Source organism: Capricornis sumatraensis, chromosome 20 (assembly GCF_032405125.1).
Source record: "Capricornis sumatraensis isolate serow.1 chromosome 20, serow.2, whole genome shotgun sequence".
Classification (NCBI taxonomy): Eukaryota; Metazoa; Chordata; class Mammalia; order Artiodactyla; family Bovidae; genus Capricornis; species Capricornis sumatraensis.
The window spans coordinates 40,600,934-40,614,738 of record NC_091088.1 but is presented as its reverse complement, the minus strand read 5'-3'; the positions used below and the strand labels follow the sequence as shown (position 1 = coordinate 40,614,738).

The following is a 13,805-nucleotide window of genomic DNA, read 5'->3' as shown; positions in this document are numbered from 1 at the left end:
CAAAGAACCTCCAAGCTGTCCCTGCAAGTTTTGTGTTCCTAATTTGCACAGACTGACTTTTCTATATTTCAGTTCATAAGCATCTAGGTGTTCAGGTGATGATGATCTTTATGGCACAGAGCTGTTCTAGCCTTGCTGCCTCGTCCTTTTCTAGTAAAGGAAGAGTAGGAAAAGAAGATGAGAGCATCATACCATGTCATTAGGGACCAGCTGCCCTGTCTCCTTCAGTTCCATCTCCCTCCTATGGAAGGCTTTTGATGTATCTTCTGGATGTGAGCGACACCACTGCTGAGAAGGAGCAGGGACTACCAAGGTCAGAAGCAGATCTCGGGCAGGACCTGCCAAAAATTCAGGTTGGGCACACGGGCCAGTCTTAAAAGCTAAAGCAGAGAATTCCTAGTCAATAACTACCAGCTCTGTTGGACAAATAGGGTAATCTAATGTCTCCTTTTTACAAGAATTTAGTAACTGTAAGAGATGTTTCATGATGGAGATAAAAAAGCTATATCCCACATCTATGGAGAAACAACAGCAGACTCTCATGAGTGCATGCTCTGTGCTATTCTCTAATCACTGATGAATGGCTCCTGGGGATAATTTCCTACAAAACAAAAGCAAAGGATCAATGTGGGAAGGAAAGTAACTGGGCTAAGACTTTTTCTTCTGTATGTCACTTTAGATATTAAAAAACAACAAAAAAGCTAAGCCTAAACAACTTTAAAGTTATATCTGACTCTTTTATGACCCCATGGACAGCCCTCAAGGCTCTTCTGTCCATGGAATTCTCCAGGCAAGAATACTGGAGTGGGTTACCATGTCTTTCTCCAGAAGTTCTTCCTGACCCAGGGATCAAACCCGGGTCTCCTGCATTGCAGGAGGAATTTTTTACTTCCCGAGCCAACAGGGAAGCCCTTAAAGTTCCTAGTTTTTACTTAAACTCTTACCACTACTATTAAGCAACAAAAAGACACATAGGGACAATATTTGAAAAACTGTTTTTCCCTAAGTTCCTAAAAACAAAGTCCTGAAAAAGAGTCCAGGTCATTTAGTCCAAATCATAACATTCCCATAGGCATCTCAGACCTCTGATGATCAAACTCAGTTTCTTTTTATTTATTATTGGCATTTTCCCCAAGGATCATAAAATCCTTTTGTAATCATTAACATGACCATGCTTTATTTTATATATCATCACTTAAAGACTACCAAAAAAAAAAAGTTACAGGAAAACAAGACAACTGGTACAGGAGGGAAGAGTGCTTATGAAAATATAGAGAATGGAATTCCCTGGCAGTAGAGCAGTTAGGATTTGGTGTTTTCACTGCCGTGGGCCCAGGTTCAATCCCTGGTCAGGGAACTAAGAGCCTGCATAGAGATGGCAAGCTGCACGGCGCAACCAAAGAAGGAAAAACAGGGAAGATGATTATAAGAAAAATGCAGATTTGTCTATCATTGTGCGGCTGACAAATTTTGGTAAGTGTTCATGAGAACAATTCCCCCTGCAGGTAAAGGGGGCTGAGCGGCTTTTATCAGAATGTAGAGCAGAAACAGAGCAGAAGCAAGGCTGAGCCCCTTCTCTGGGAACTGAGAATGAATTCGCTTTACCGAGAAACTTCTTGTTCAGGAGGAGGGAGCCGGAGCCATTCCAGTGCTTATCCACAAGCTCCAGGAGCTGTCTGAGGACAGTGGCCACATGAGAGGTTCTGGCAGAGACTGGGGGACTGTGGTTTCCTGGCAAACCATGCAAACTGCCCAGGTCACTAGAGAGAGGCTCAAGAAAAAAAAAAAAAAAAACACCCAACCATTTGTCATTCTTACACAATAAGGGAAGTAAAAACCCAGACATTTAAAGGGTTAACATTAAGCAAAAGAGAAAGTTGACTTCATCTTTCAGTTCAGATTTGAGTAGAATATTATTTATGTCTAAGACAGATACAATAATATATACAAGGATAATTTCAAAGCAAACAATATCTTCTATCATAATTTTCTATAGAGATTTTCAGAAAAGTACAAAAAATACTTTAACACCTATGTCTATGGCTTAACATATTATGTTATGAATATGGAAAGATTAAACTGTAGAACATTTTTAAGGTATTATATTATCATAAAATAAAATGGGGAGTAATTCAATAAAAGTTATAACTCATAAGCTTATATTTAGTATATTAATATATATAAACATAACTGTCCTATAACATTTTAAGTGTTATGTTAAATGCTATTGTTGGACCCAGTACTAAAGATACTTTTTATTCAGTAAAAATCTTATGTATATAGATGCATAGGTAGAGCTCTCTCTCCAGCGAAACTTCCAATTGTTTTTAATTCACTCAGAAATGATGTATGTGTCAATATATTTAGTCATGTCTGAATGAATTAAAAAACAATTGGGGACTTCCCTGGTAGTCCAGTGGTTAAGAATCCACCTGCCAATGCAGGAGACACAGGTTCAATCACTGGTCCAGGAAGATTCCACATGCCACAGGGCAACTAAGCCCATGTACCACAACTACTGAGCCAGCATGCCCTAGAGCCTGTGCTCTCCAACAAGAGAAGCCATTGCAATGAGAAGCCCAAACACTACAACTAGAGAAAGCTCATGAGCAGCACCAAAGACCTAGTGCAGCCAGTAAATAAAGTTTTCAAAAATTAAAAAAAAATTGTGAATTTTACTGGACAGATCAATCTTTTCTGTGAGTTCTCAAGGGACTTCAAGAAAGCTGTTACATATTAAAAACAGCCAATTATTTCTCAATCTTTGGCTCTTTTGATATTAAAAATACATAAATGATTAATTAGCTAATGCTGTCATATCTGACAACCATGAAACAGAACACCAGACAGTGATATTTATGACTTGAGTCACACATGTGGGCTATGATTAATAAGGAAAAGCATTATAAATGGGATAAACATTTATTAAACAGATCTGTACTAAACACTGATCATGTGCATTGAGAGTTCTATATAAGGTCTGTGAACATATGAAGTAAAAGATGAAGTCCTTAAGAAATTAATCTGATTAGGAAGGAAAGTCATAGAAAGACTGGTTACACTACAAGCCACTTTAGAGGATCTTGTGAAAAATGGATATTGAAATGTTCATTTCAAAATCCAACCAAAATGTCATTGGTTTTTCATGTATTGGTAATACTGTGTGTACATCATGAAGCAACTTAGAAACACACATATGCCTTATGTATTTTCTTTCACTTTTCATAATGTGGTGAGAGTGGGGGATAATTTTTTTATGAACTTTGGAATAATTCTGTTACTTTTAATTTTCAGCAAATTATGCCTTATGATTTTTTAAATTTAATTTTTATAATTTGTGATTCTAAAGTCAGTTGGTTAAAAATAAATTTTCTCATCAAGAATTCATATTTGATTTAATCTTGTGTTTTTTTATATGGGGTTATTTTTTAAACGACTTTTAAATGCTCTTCTGATTTATACCTTTCTAAAAACTAAACAGTGTATTTCTTTTATAGTTATATTCAAGCAGCTCTTTTATAACTTTTCATATAAAGAAATACAGTATCTAACAGGAAAAAAGAAATGGGAATTTTTAAGACAGTCCAGAAAAATTGAGATTTTAATTACTGTTGAGATTGAGATTTTAATTACTGTTTTAACAATATAACATGAAATAGAGGTGAGAAAATTTCCTAGAACATATCTTATTAATATAGCACCCAAATATCCTAAATGTTGCTATGGCTTTACCCTAAATACATTAACACTAGTGCTCTTTTCTAGAACAATAGGCATCAGTGACTGAAGACGGAAAACAAAAAGGGACCAAAAAGTCAAAAAAGTATTACAAGACTGCCCCCTTTGGTACACAAAAATTATAACCAATTCCAAAGTTTTGAAAACTGAACAGAAAGTATTTAAAAGCTAAAAAAAGCCAACCAACCAAACAACAAAATCCCTTTATAAGCCCATGTCGATGTGCAAAAAGATTTCCAGCAACTGAAACAAAAGTGACTAGAAATAGTTGTTTTTGACCAAATAACCTGCTTTTTCACAAGGTAGTAAGTCATTAAATGACAAATGATTTGTATGACTAAGACTATGGGTTCAAGGGAAGAGAATGTCCTGAGAGCTATAGTTCCTTTAACTAATGAGAAGGCTTCATGATGGAATTAAAGCCTGGAGAAAAATTAATATTCAGATAGATGAGAGGAGAGAAGACGGCATTCTCCATGAAGGGAAGTATACAAAGGCAGTGACAAAATTTAGTTAGTGAGTAAGAACAATACTAACTATCGTACTACAATTTTATAAAATGAATTAAATAATATGTGTGGGAATGTTTTTTGATTTGTTTACTCCCTGAGCCAACTGTCAGCTAAAAATCCTTTGGATTATTTAATTCATCATCTTAATCGAATTCATTCTGGGGAAAAACTGGAATAATTTTAGTTTTTGGACAGGAAAGCAATGCTTTCAGAAGAAAGGTCCCTAGCAAGTTAGTCATTTGTAGCCAAAGCAAATGTGTAAATATGGTAAGATTATAAGCAACAATGAAACAGAGATCATTCTTCAACCAACCCTGAGCCCCTGGCAACTTGTGTATTCTTTCCTATCATAAACTCTGTCCACTTATTATCAAAGTACTTCCCCCCATGTTTATGCTCTGAAAGTAGATTAGGGACCATTCTTCCTGTGACAGAAATGCAGCAGAAGGGGACTGACTTTCCCAAAGGCAAAAGAATCACAGCCTTTGGCCTGGCAGTATTACCCACTGACCTCTGAAAATCCCTTTGAATTTCTATCATTCTTGATCGAAACTACCACCACCAAAACAGAACCCCATTTTAATCTTGGACCTGATGTGTTTTTGTACAAGCACAAACAAGCCAACACTTGCCTCACTGCCTGTAGCATCTCTGAAACCATGTTTTGTATTCAGGGTGGCAAGGATATTTTCCTTCCGTCTGAATCCTCTTCTTGATGGGCTTAATGACCTCTTGGTCAAATTCTCTCTGTTTTCTGATGTCCCAGTAGGCAATAGCAGTGTCCTCAGAGAGTCTCCCAGGATGCAGTTGTTTGGGAAAGAACCATGTGCTTGTGTTAAATCACTGAGGCTGGTGGCTAACTGTTGCTCTACATTCACCACCAGAGCAGGGTCACTGTTGAAATGGGTTGCGGCATACAGATCTGTGAAGCAAACAGGCCAGGAGATGAACCTGCTCTTCAACTCTCTCAAGTCTCCCTTCCTTCCTTAACCTGTCTGAAGTCCAAGGGTCACAATGGCCCCTCCCTAGTATATACTCTCAACTGTCTGGATTCTCCCTCCCCATCCACCTGACAAAGCCCCAAATCTGGTTAAATACTCTGTGCACATAATCCAAATCTACAGAGCAGTGGGAAGTGACTAGAGAACAATATGCATCTCTTTCCATCATCTTCACTTTAAATTCCTAACCATTATCTTAACTGGGCCCAGCTATTTTAATACATTACCCTAATCAATTTACTCTCCTATTCTTTGAGATCACTATTTCACATCTCTTCTCCTCAAACTTCCAACACTTTCTCCTCCCTCCTCCCTCTCAGGTGCTTTATTTCTCTGAGCAAATCAGAGGCAATCAAAGAAAACATTTATGTGATCTCACCACTAAATCTACCAATTCCACCTGTATTTGGGTCTATAAATTATCTGCCTTCCTTCTTATTGTAATAGATGAACTGTCTGTGTTTCAATCCAAGGCCAACTCTCCACTGGTAGACTAGATTCCATCTCCTCTAGACCACTCCGCTATTTTGTTGTTGTTGTTGTTTTTTGTAATTGTCCCTTTTCTCTCCTGCATCAACAATTTTCCCTCTACTTGGTCATTTCCACCATGTTCTCTTTGATCCCATCCTCTCTTCCAGCTACATTTCCACATCTTTGCTCCCCTTCACTGCAAAACTCCTTGAAGGTGTTGTATATATTTGGTAATTCTATTGCTTCTCCTATGATTCTTTCTTTAATTCACCTCAACAAGGCTTTTGTTAATCACGCATCTCCTGAAGCTGCTCACTACATGGGTTCAATCCCTGGGTTAGGAAGATCCCCTGGAGAAGGAAATGACAACCTACTCCAGTATTCTTGCCTGTGAAATCCCATGAACCAAGGAATCTGGCAGGGGCCATGGGATCGCAAGAGTCAGACACGACTTCAGTGACCAAACCATCACCACCAATGCATTGCCAATACCATGATCATTTCTTGGTCCCAGAAATATTAAAGGCATCTATTAAAAACATCTGACACTGTATTTATCACTATCTCCTTCCTGAAACACATTTTTCTTGTGGCCTCCTGGTTGCCACTCCCTCTTTGGCTTTTTTCTTTTCTCTTACTTAGTGGCTGCCACTTTCTTGCTCTCCATGATGGTTTCTCTTCATCAGTGAGATTTCTAACTGTTGGAGGACTCAGGTTAGTCCTCAGATATCTTTTCTATCTATATTTACCCTCTTGGGGAGATTATATCCAGCCTGTTTTAATGCCATCCACACACTTTTAATTCCCACCTTCTTCCCTGAACTCCAGACTAATATATCTAATTATCAAATTGGCATCTCTGAGAAGTTTTAATAGGCACCTCAAACTCAACATGTCTAAGACCAATTCTTGGTATCTATCCTAAAACCTGTTCCTCCCACTCTTTTCCATCTGAGTAAATGGTAACTCCATCCTTCCATTTATTCATACTTGAAACCTGAGAGTTACACTTGACTTGCTTTCTCTCATAATTCATCCTCAACCCAGCAGCAAATCATGGAGTGTTATCTTTGGAACATATTCAAAATCTATTTCTCACCACCTATACTGCTTTCTCTCTAGTTCAAGTTACCATCATCTCTTATCCAGATTCTGATCTACTTTTAGAATTTTAGAAACTTCTATCCTTGCCCCCCATTGTGTATTCTCAACTAAGTAGCAAGAGTAATTTTTAAGTTAGATGTCACTTCTCTACTACAAACTCTCCAACAGCTTCCGATATGACCCAGAATAAATGCCTGATTATCTGACTTTATCTATACACCTCATCTACCTCACTCTGCTGTAGCAGCCCTGTTTCCTCATTGTTCCTTGAACATGCCAAGCATGTTCCAGTTTCAGGAAATTTGTACTTACTATTTCCACTGTCTAAAATTTCTCCCCCAACAAGTTATTGACATGACTCACATGTATTTTATTTAAGTCTGTACTTTTACTTCTCATTTGAGAAGCTTTCCCTGACCATTTCATCTAAAGCTTTACCTCCTTCATATACTTTCTAAGTGCTACGTGCATGTGTGCATGCTAGGTTGCTTCAGTCGTGTCCAACTCTTTATGACCTTATGGACTATAGCCCACCAAGCTCCTTTGTCCATGGGATTCTCCAGGTAAGAATACTGGAGTGGGTTGCCATGTCCTTCTCCAGGGAATCTTCCTGACCCAGGGATCAAACCCACATCTCTTATGTCTTCTACATTGGCAGGCGGGTTCTTTACTGCTGGAGCCACCTGGGAAGCCATTCTCTAATACCCTTATGTTATTTTTCTTCACAACACTTATCATAAGCTGACTTCTATATTTATAATTTATTTATCATCTGTCTTAACTCTTTAGAATAGAATTTCCATGAAAGTAGGGACCTTTTTTATTAATGCAAAAATACACATGGAATTTCACTTTTGTTTGATATGTTATCTATAGAGCTAGAATAGCATCTGGCATATAGTAGGTATTTAATACATTTTGTTGAATTAATACATACCTAAAGAGTGGTCTCCCAACATTTACTTTCCTAAAACTAGCTTTTTCTGAAAAAGTAACTCTCAATAGAAGTGATTGAGACCAGAGAAGACTAAATGTTACTAGAAATATATCCCAGGTGCTATTTAACTGAAATAACATATAGTTATCAAATTTGCATTTATAAGAATTTTCTCTAATATATCTATCATGTTAAACTCATACCCTGTAGATTTCTTGAGGCTCTGACTACTGGTCATGATTTATTTATTTACTTTTGGCCGCATCATGCAGCTTGCAGGATATTTTAGTTCCCCGGCCAGGAACGGAGCCCACACCCTCAGCAGTGAAAGGGCAGAATCCTAACCATTGGACTGACAAGGAATTCACCAATGTAAGAAATATTTATTCCAAAAGATCCAATTAAACCTCAATCTTCACATCTATTAAAGAAAAGAGGCCTACAAACTGATAGGAAGCTATTACCTGAACTAAGCTTCAAAAGCCTTCCGGTGCTGGAGTCAGGGTTTGACAGAGAAGTCAGTAAGTCTCCACAGGAATGGGATGTGGTGGCTTTCATGTTATTTGAAGGCTTTGTGCGATATTCTCGGTAGTTCTTGTTTCTCTGAGGCCTTTTACCAATACTTCCGTGAAGGAACAGATTTTGAGAATAATGACTATCATAATTTTCTAGACCAACATCTGAAGGTAACTGATAGGGATGAATCTGGCTAGAATCACCCACATCCAGGTGTTTACCCAATGAAGCATCATGGGTAAGCTGATAAGTATCAGGTTTTGGTATCAAGTCCTTTTCTGGAGAAGAACCTGAAGACTTGTTGTCCAAAAAAGATATTCGGTACCCTTCTTTAGCCATCTTCTCTGGGGATCGAATTGTCAACTGATGAGGTGAGTAGCGTCTGATTTCTAACCATCACCAAATGGGGGGAAAAAGACAATGAGAATTTTTAGGGTAGCCTTGTTCACTAGATAAACTCTTGTCTACCAAAAAAAAAAAAACCAAACAGTTCTCAGGAATAGATGGTTTATAATTTTTATAAGTGGTAGCATAAAATTATGGAGGGATTTCTATATGGAAGAACAACAAAACATGCTGAACATTGTGTAAACAGTAAAGACTATAGCATTCTGAAGATAAATTTTACGTCAACCTAATTCCCTAGGAATTTCCTTCGAAAACTGTAGTGTCAGAGTTTTCTGTATTTACACTTCCACTATTTTGGTGCACCCCCCACATGACAAAAGTTGTGATCTTATGTATTCAGTCTATGGACAACAATTGGTAGGTCTCTGATTTCACAGAATCCTCACAATAAAGCTAAACCCATTCCCACTCCAAATCTCCACCCAGAGGATATAGGTTCACACATTGGGAACCACTATCATAAACCAATTAAATGACAAGAGATGCAAAACCTATGAAAACCCCTAAACCAATTCCAAAACATTTCTCTCAGTCAGCTGTATCAGAATCTCTGAAAAGCCTCAGAGTGGGGCAACTAAAGCATCAGACAAAGAGAGAAGTCTCTGTGTTCTTTGGGCTTTTCAGATATTCATATGTTTGAAGGCCTTCCTGAGTTAGTCACATTAACTCAGAACAGTGGAACTTTCTATCTCTATAGAATCTTTAAGAATATCAACGTTTTTACTAAGCGCCAGTCCATATAGTGGAAGAAATGTTAAAGAATAATATTTTTATGTAAGAAAAAGAATCTAATAACAAGTAATGAGATTAGATAATTCAGACTATCCCTCCTGTTGAAGATATCTAAAAAGTGGGATGATATATATATCCTTAAAAGCATTAAAGAGCTAACAAGTTAAAGAGAAATTTCTAGGCCAAAATCTAGAAAACAGCAAGAACTCTTATAGATGAGTCTAGCACTTAAAGTCATTTTTTCTCTAAGGAGATTTAGGATAAAAGGTATAAAATCCTAGTCCAGGAGCCATCCAAGGTAAAGAGTATGAGAAACCACCCCCTAACCACCCGCCCAACCTTAAGATGGGAACCTAAGCAGGAAACAATTTTCAGAATAAAGGTAAACTGGAAATAAACTAGCCCTTGTACAGTGGTAATCCAGGTTTGTATTATCTGGGTGATCCAGGGAACCTCAAGTTTTGAGCATGGATTAAGATGATCCCAGATTGATAGTCCCCTAGCCAACTGGTAAAAGCAAATGAAAGTCTGATCTGGAAAAGATACCTTCACGTAAGACTTTAAACCATTCCTACAAATAGTTTTTAAAATACAATATCCAGCAAGTAGCCAAAGGAAACAAAAAAGGAAATAAGACAAGTGAGAATGAGTAGGAAAAAACAGACAACACAGGCACACAAAAATTGGAATAGATGCAGCCTTATACAATGGCTATTTTTACTATGTTTAAAGATATAAAACATCTGAGAAATTTCTGCTTATAAAAAGTGGCCCAGCAGATTTGAAAAAGAACCAAATCAAATTTATAAAACTGAAAATAAAACTAGCGAAATTAAGAATCCAGCAAATAAGCTTAACAGCAGATTAGACACAGCTGAAAAGAATGAATTTAAAGTATGGGTCAGAAGGAATTATCCAGAATGTAGACTAAAAAAAAAAAAGATGAATTACATGAAGAATAAGAGGCAAAGAGGACAATGTAAAAGTCTCTGACATATATTTACTTAATCAAGAGTTATAGAGGGACAAGAAAGAAAAAATAGGACACATTATTTTTGAAGCACTCTGCAGAAATAATGAGACAGAATGTACCAATTCAAGTGCAATAAATACCAAACAAGATAAATAAAAAGAAATTCACACATCATAGTGAAATCACAAAAACATCAAACACAATCGGAAAATCTTAAAAGCAGCCAGAAGAAAAAAACATTATCCTTACAGGAGTGACAAATTTCTAGCTAACTTCTCAAAAGCAACCATAAAAGACAGACTACAGTGGAATACCTTCACTATTTTCAAAGAAATAACTGCCAACATAGAAATTTATACCCAACCAAAATACCCTTTAAGAATGATAGTGAGATAGGGGCATTTTCAGACAATCAAAAACTGAAAGAATTCATTACCAGTAGACATACACTAAAGAAAATTCTAAAAGATGTACTATGAACTACAGGAAAATTATCTCAGAAGGGAAGTCTAGGATTAAAAAAAGAAGAAATAAGGAGCAAAACAAAGTAGTAAATATATGGATAAGCTTAAATAAACACAGACTTTATAAAAATAGTATCTAGTGAGTTTTTAAAAATATAATTAAAATCCATAATACCTATACATTAATCAGAAGGAATTAAAAGGAATAAAGTACTTTAAGCTTTTTGAATTTTCCAAGAGAAGTGTTAAGGTGTTGATTAACTTTGAAGTTGAACAAGTCATATTATAATTTGGGGCATAATAATATCAGAAGTACATAAAGAGTGTATAACTTATAAATTAGCAGAAAGAAAAAAATTGGTGATTAAAAACATAATAAATCCAAAAGAAGGCAAGAAAGGTAAAAGAAACAAATAATAGTTAGCCAATACAAAAAGTCAAGAATAAAGGAAGTCAGACTATCCTCTCCTCAACTAGAAAAACCTCAGACGTCACTAAGCATCCAGGGCAACCCTTTATGAAAGCAGAAAAGAATTCACTGTGTAGTGCCCCTGGACGGAGACATCTCCCTCCATCTTCTCTCAAATCCCATCATATCTAGATTTCTCTGACTAGCATGGAGAAAAATCTTGTAAGCAAAATATTTACCATCTTCCTGGTTATTCTCACTTGGCATCTCCCTTCTTGCCACTTCCTGCATCTAAAAAGAAAGGTTTTTAGAAAAGCGTCAGTGGGCATTCAGACATGAGTTTAACTAGAACAGAGAGGGGGAAGGGTTCAGAATACTTCCCTGTTAGTAAGCAAGTCCATTCTTGCAAACTAGGGACCCAAATAAAAAAACTAAATAAAATTGGGGGGAAAAATTCTTTAAACTAGCCACAATGCAAAGAGTTTCTAGAGTTGTTTTGAAGCAGATAAAGAGATGCCTTGCAAAGACAAAATACTCTTTAGATAGTAAAGAACACACCAAATGGTGAGATACGCTATTTTTTCTATTTTTGATAATTCAGCATAGAATTTAGATGGTACCACCTTTCCAAATTTATTTCTGTTTAAATAACTCACATATTTATATTACCTCTGGTAAAGCTGAGCATCAAGCACAGGAGCTACTGGGACCTTTAATAGGCTGAAAATTAATCTAAGGCATAATTAAGCAAGGATTTATACAAAGTAGAAAGCCATTCCAATTCAGTTAGTTGCTCAGTCGTGTCCAACTCTTTGTGACCCCATGGATTGCAGCATGCCAGGCTTCCCTGTCCATCACCAACTCCCGAAGCTGACTCAAAACTCATATCCATCGAGTCGGTAATGCCATCCAACCATCTCATCCTCTGTCGTCCCCTGTCGTCCCCTTCTCCTCCCGCCTTCAGTCTTTCCCAGCATCAGGGTCTTTTCCAATGAGTCAGTTCTTCACATCAGGTGGCCAAAGTATTGGAGCTTCAGCTTCAGCATCAGGCCTTCCAATGAATATTCATTCAGGACTGATTTCCTTTAGAACTGACTGGTTGGATCTCCTTGCAGTCCAAGAGACTCTCAAGAGTCTTCTCCAACACCACAGTTTAAAAGCATCAATTCTTTGATTGCTCACCTTTCTTTATAGTCCAACTCTCACATCCATACATGACTACTGGAAAAACCATAGCTTTGACTAGATGGACATTACTTGTTGGCAAAGTAATGTCTCTGCTTTTTAATATGCTGTCTAGGTTGGTCATAGCTTTTCTTACAAGGAATAAGTTTCTTTTAATTTCATGGCTGCAGTCACCATCTGCAGTGATTTTGGAGCCCCCCAAAATAAAGTCTGACACTGTTTCCACTGTTTCCCCATCTATTTCCCATGAAGTGATGGGACCAGATGCCATGATCTTAGTTTTCTGAATGTTGAGTTTTAAGCCAACTTTTTCACTCTCCTCTTTCACTTTCATCAAGAGGCTCTTTAGTTCTTCTTCACTTTCTGCCATAAGGGTGGTGTCATCTGCATATCTGAGGTTATTGATATTTCTCCCAGTGATCTTGATTCCAGCTTGTGCTTCATCCATCCCAGCATTTCACATGATGTACTCTGCATATAAGTTAAATAAGCAGGGTGACAATATATAGCCTTGATGTACTCCTTTTCCTATTTGGAACCAGTCTGTTGTTCCATGTCCAGTTCTAACTGTTGCTTCTTGACCTGCATACAGATTTCTCAGGAGGCAGGTCAGGTATCTCGTATTCCCATCTCTTGAAGAATTTTCCAGTTTGTTGTGATCCACACAGTCAAAGGCTTTGGCATAGTCAATAAAACAGAAATAGATGTTTTTCTGGAACTCTCTTGGTTTTTCGATGATCCAACAGATGTTGGCAATTTGATCTCTGGTTCCTCTGCCTTTTCTAAATCCAGTTTGAACATCTGGAAATTCATGGTTCACATACTGTTGAAGCCTAGCTTGGAGAATTTTGAGCATTACTTTGCTAGCATGTGAGATGAGTGCAATTGTGTGGTAGTTTGAGCATTCTTTGGCATTGCCATTCTTTGGGATTGGAATGAAAACTGAACTTTTCCAGTCCTGTGGCCGCTGCTGAGTTTTCCAAATTTGCTGGCATATTGAGTGCAGCACTTTCAAAGCATCATCTTTTAGGATTTAAAATAGCTCAACTGAAATTCTGTCACCTCCACTAGCTTTGTTCATAGTGATAACTCCTAAGACCCACTTGACTTCACATTCCATGATGTCTGGCTTTTAGGGGAGTGATCACACCATTGTGGGTATCTGAGTCATGAAGATCTTTTTTGTACAGTTCTTCCATGTATTCTTGCCAACTCTTCTTCATATTTTCTGCTTCTGTTAGGTCCATTCATTCTGTCCTTTATTGTGCCCATCTTTGCATGAAATGTTCCCCTGGTAGCTCTAATTTTCTTGGAAGAGATTGCTAGTCTTTCCCATTCTGTTGTTTTCCTCTATT

General features: G+C 37.3%; 1 protein-coding gene across 1 annotated transcript in view; it reads right to left on the bottom strand.

The window, feature by feature from the left end:
• LRRC36 (leucine rich repeat containing 36) overlaps positions 1–13,805 on the bottom strand; it is a 56,505-nt gene that overhangs the window by 5,778 nt on the left and 36,922 nt on the right. Inside the window, exons 7-11 of the mRNA XM_068993008.1 lie at positions 11,505–11,556; positions 8,228–8,668; positions 4,883–5,172; positions 1,606–1,771; positions 193–338 (exon numbers count right to left, since the gene is read on the bottom strand). Of these exons, the coding sequence (XP_068849109.1) occupies positions 193–338; positions 1,606–1,771; positions 4,883–5,172; positions 8,228–8,668; positions 11,505–11,556 (1,095 nt within the window). The remainder of the gene's footprint in view (positions 1–192; positions 339–1,605; positions 1,772–4,882; positions 5,173–8,227; positions 8,669–11,504; positions 11,557–13,805) is intronic.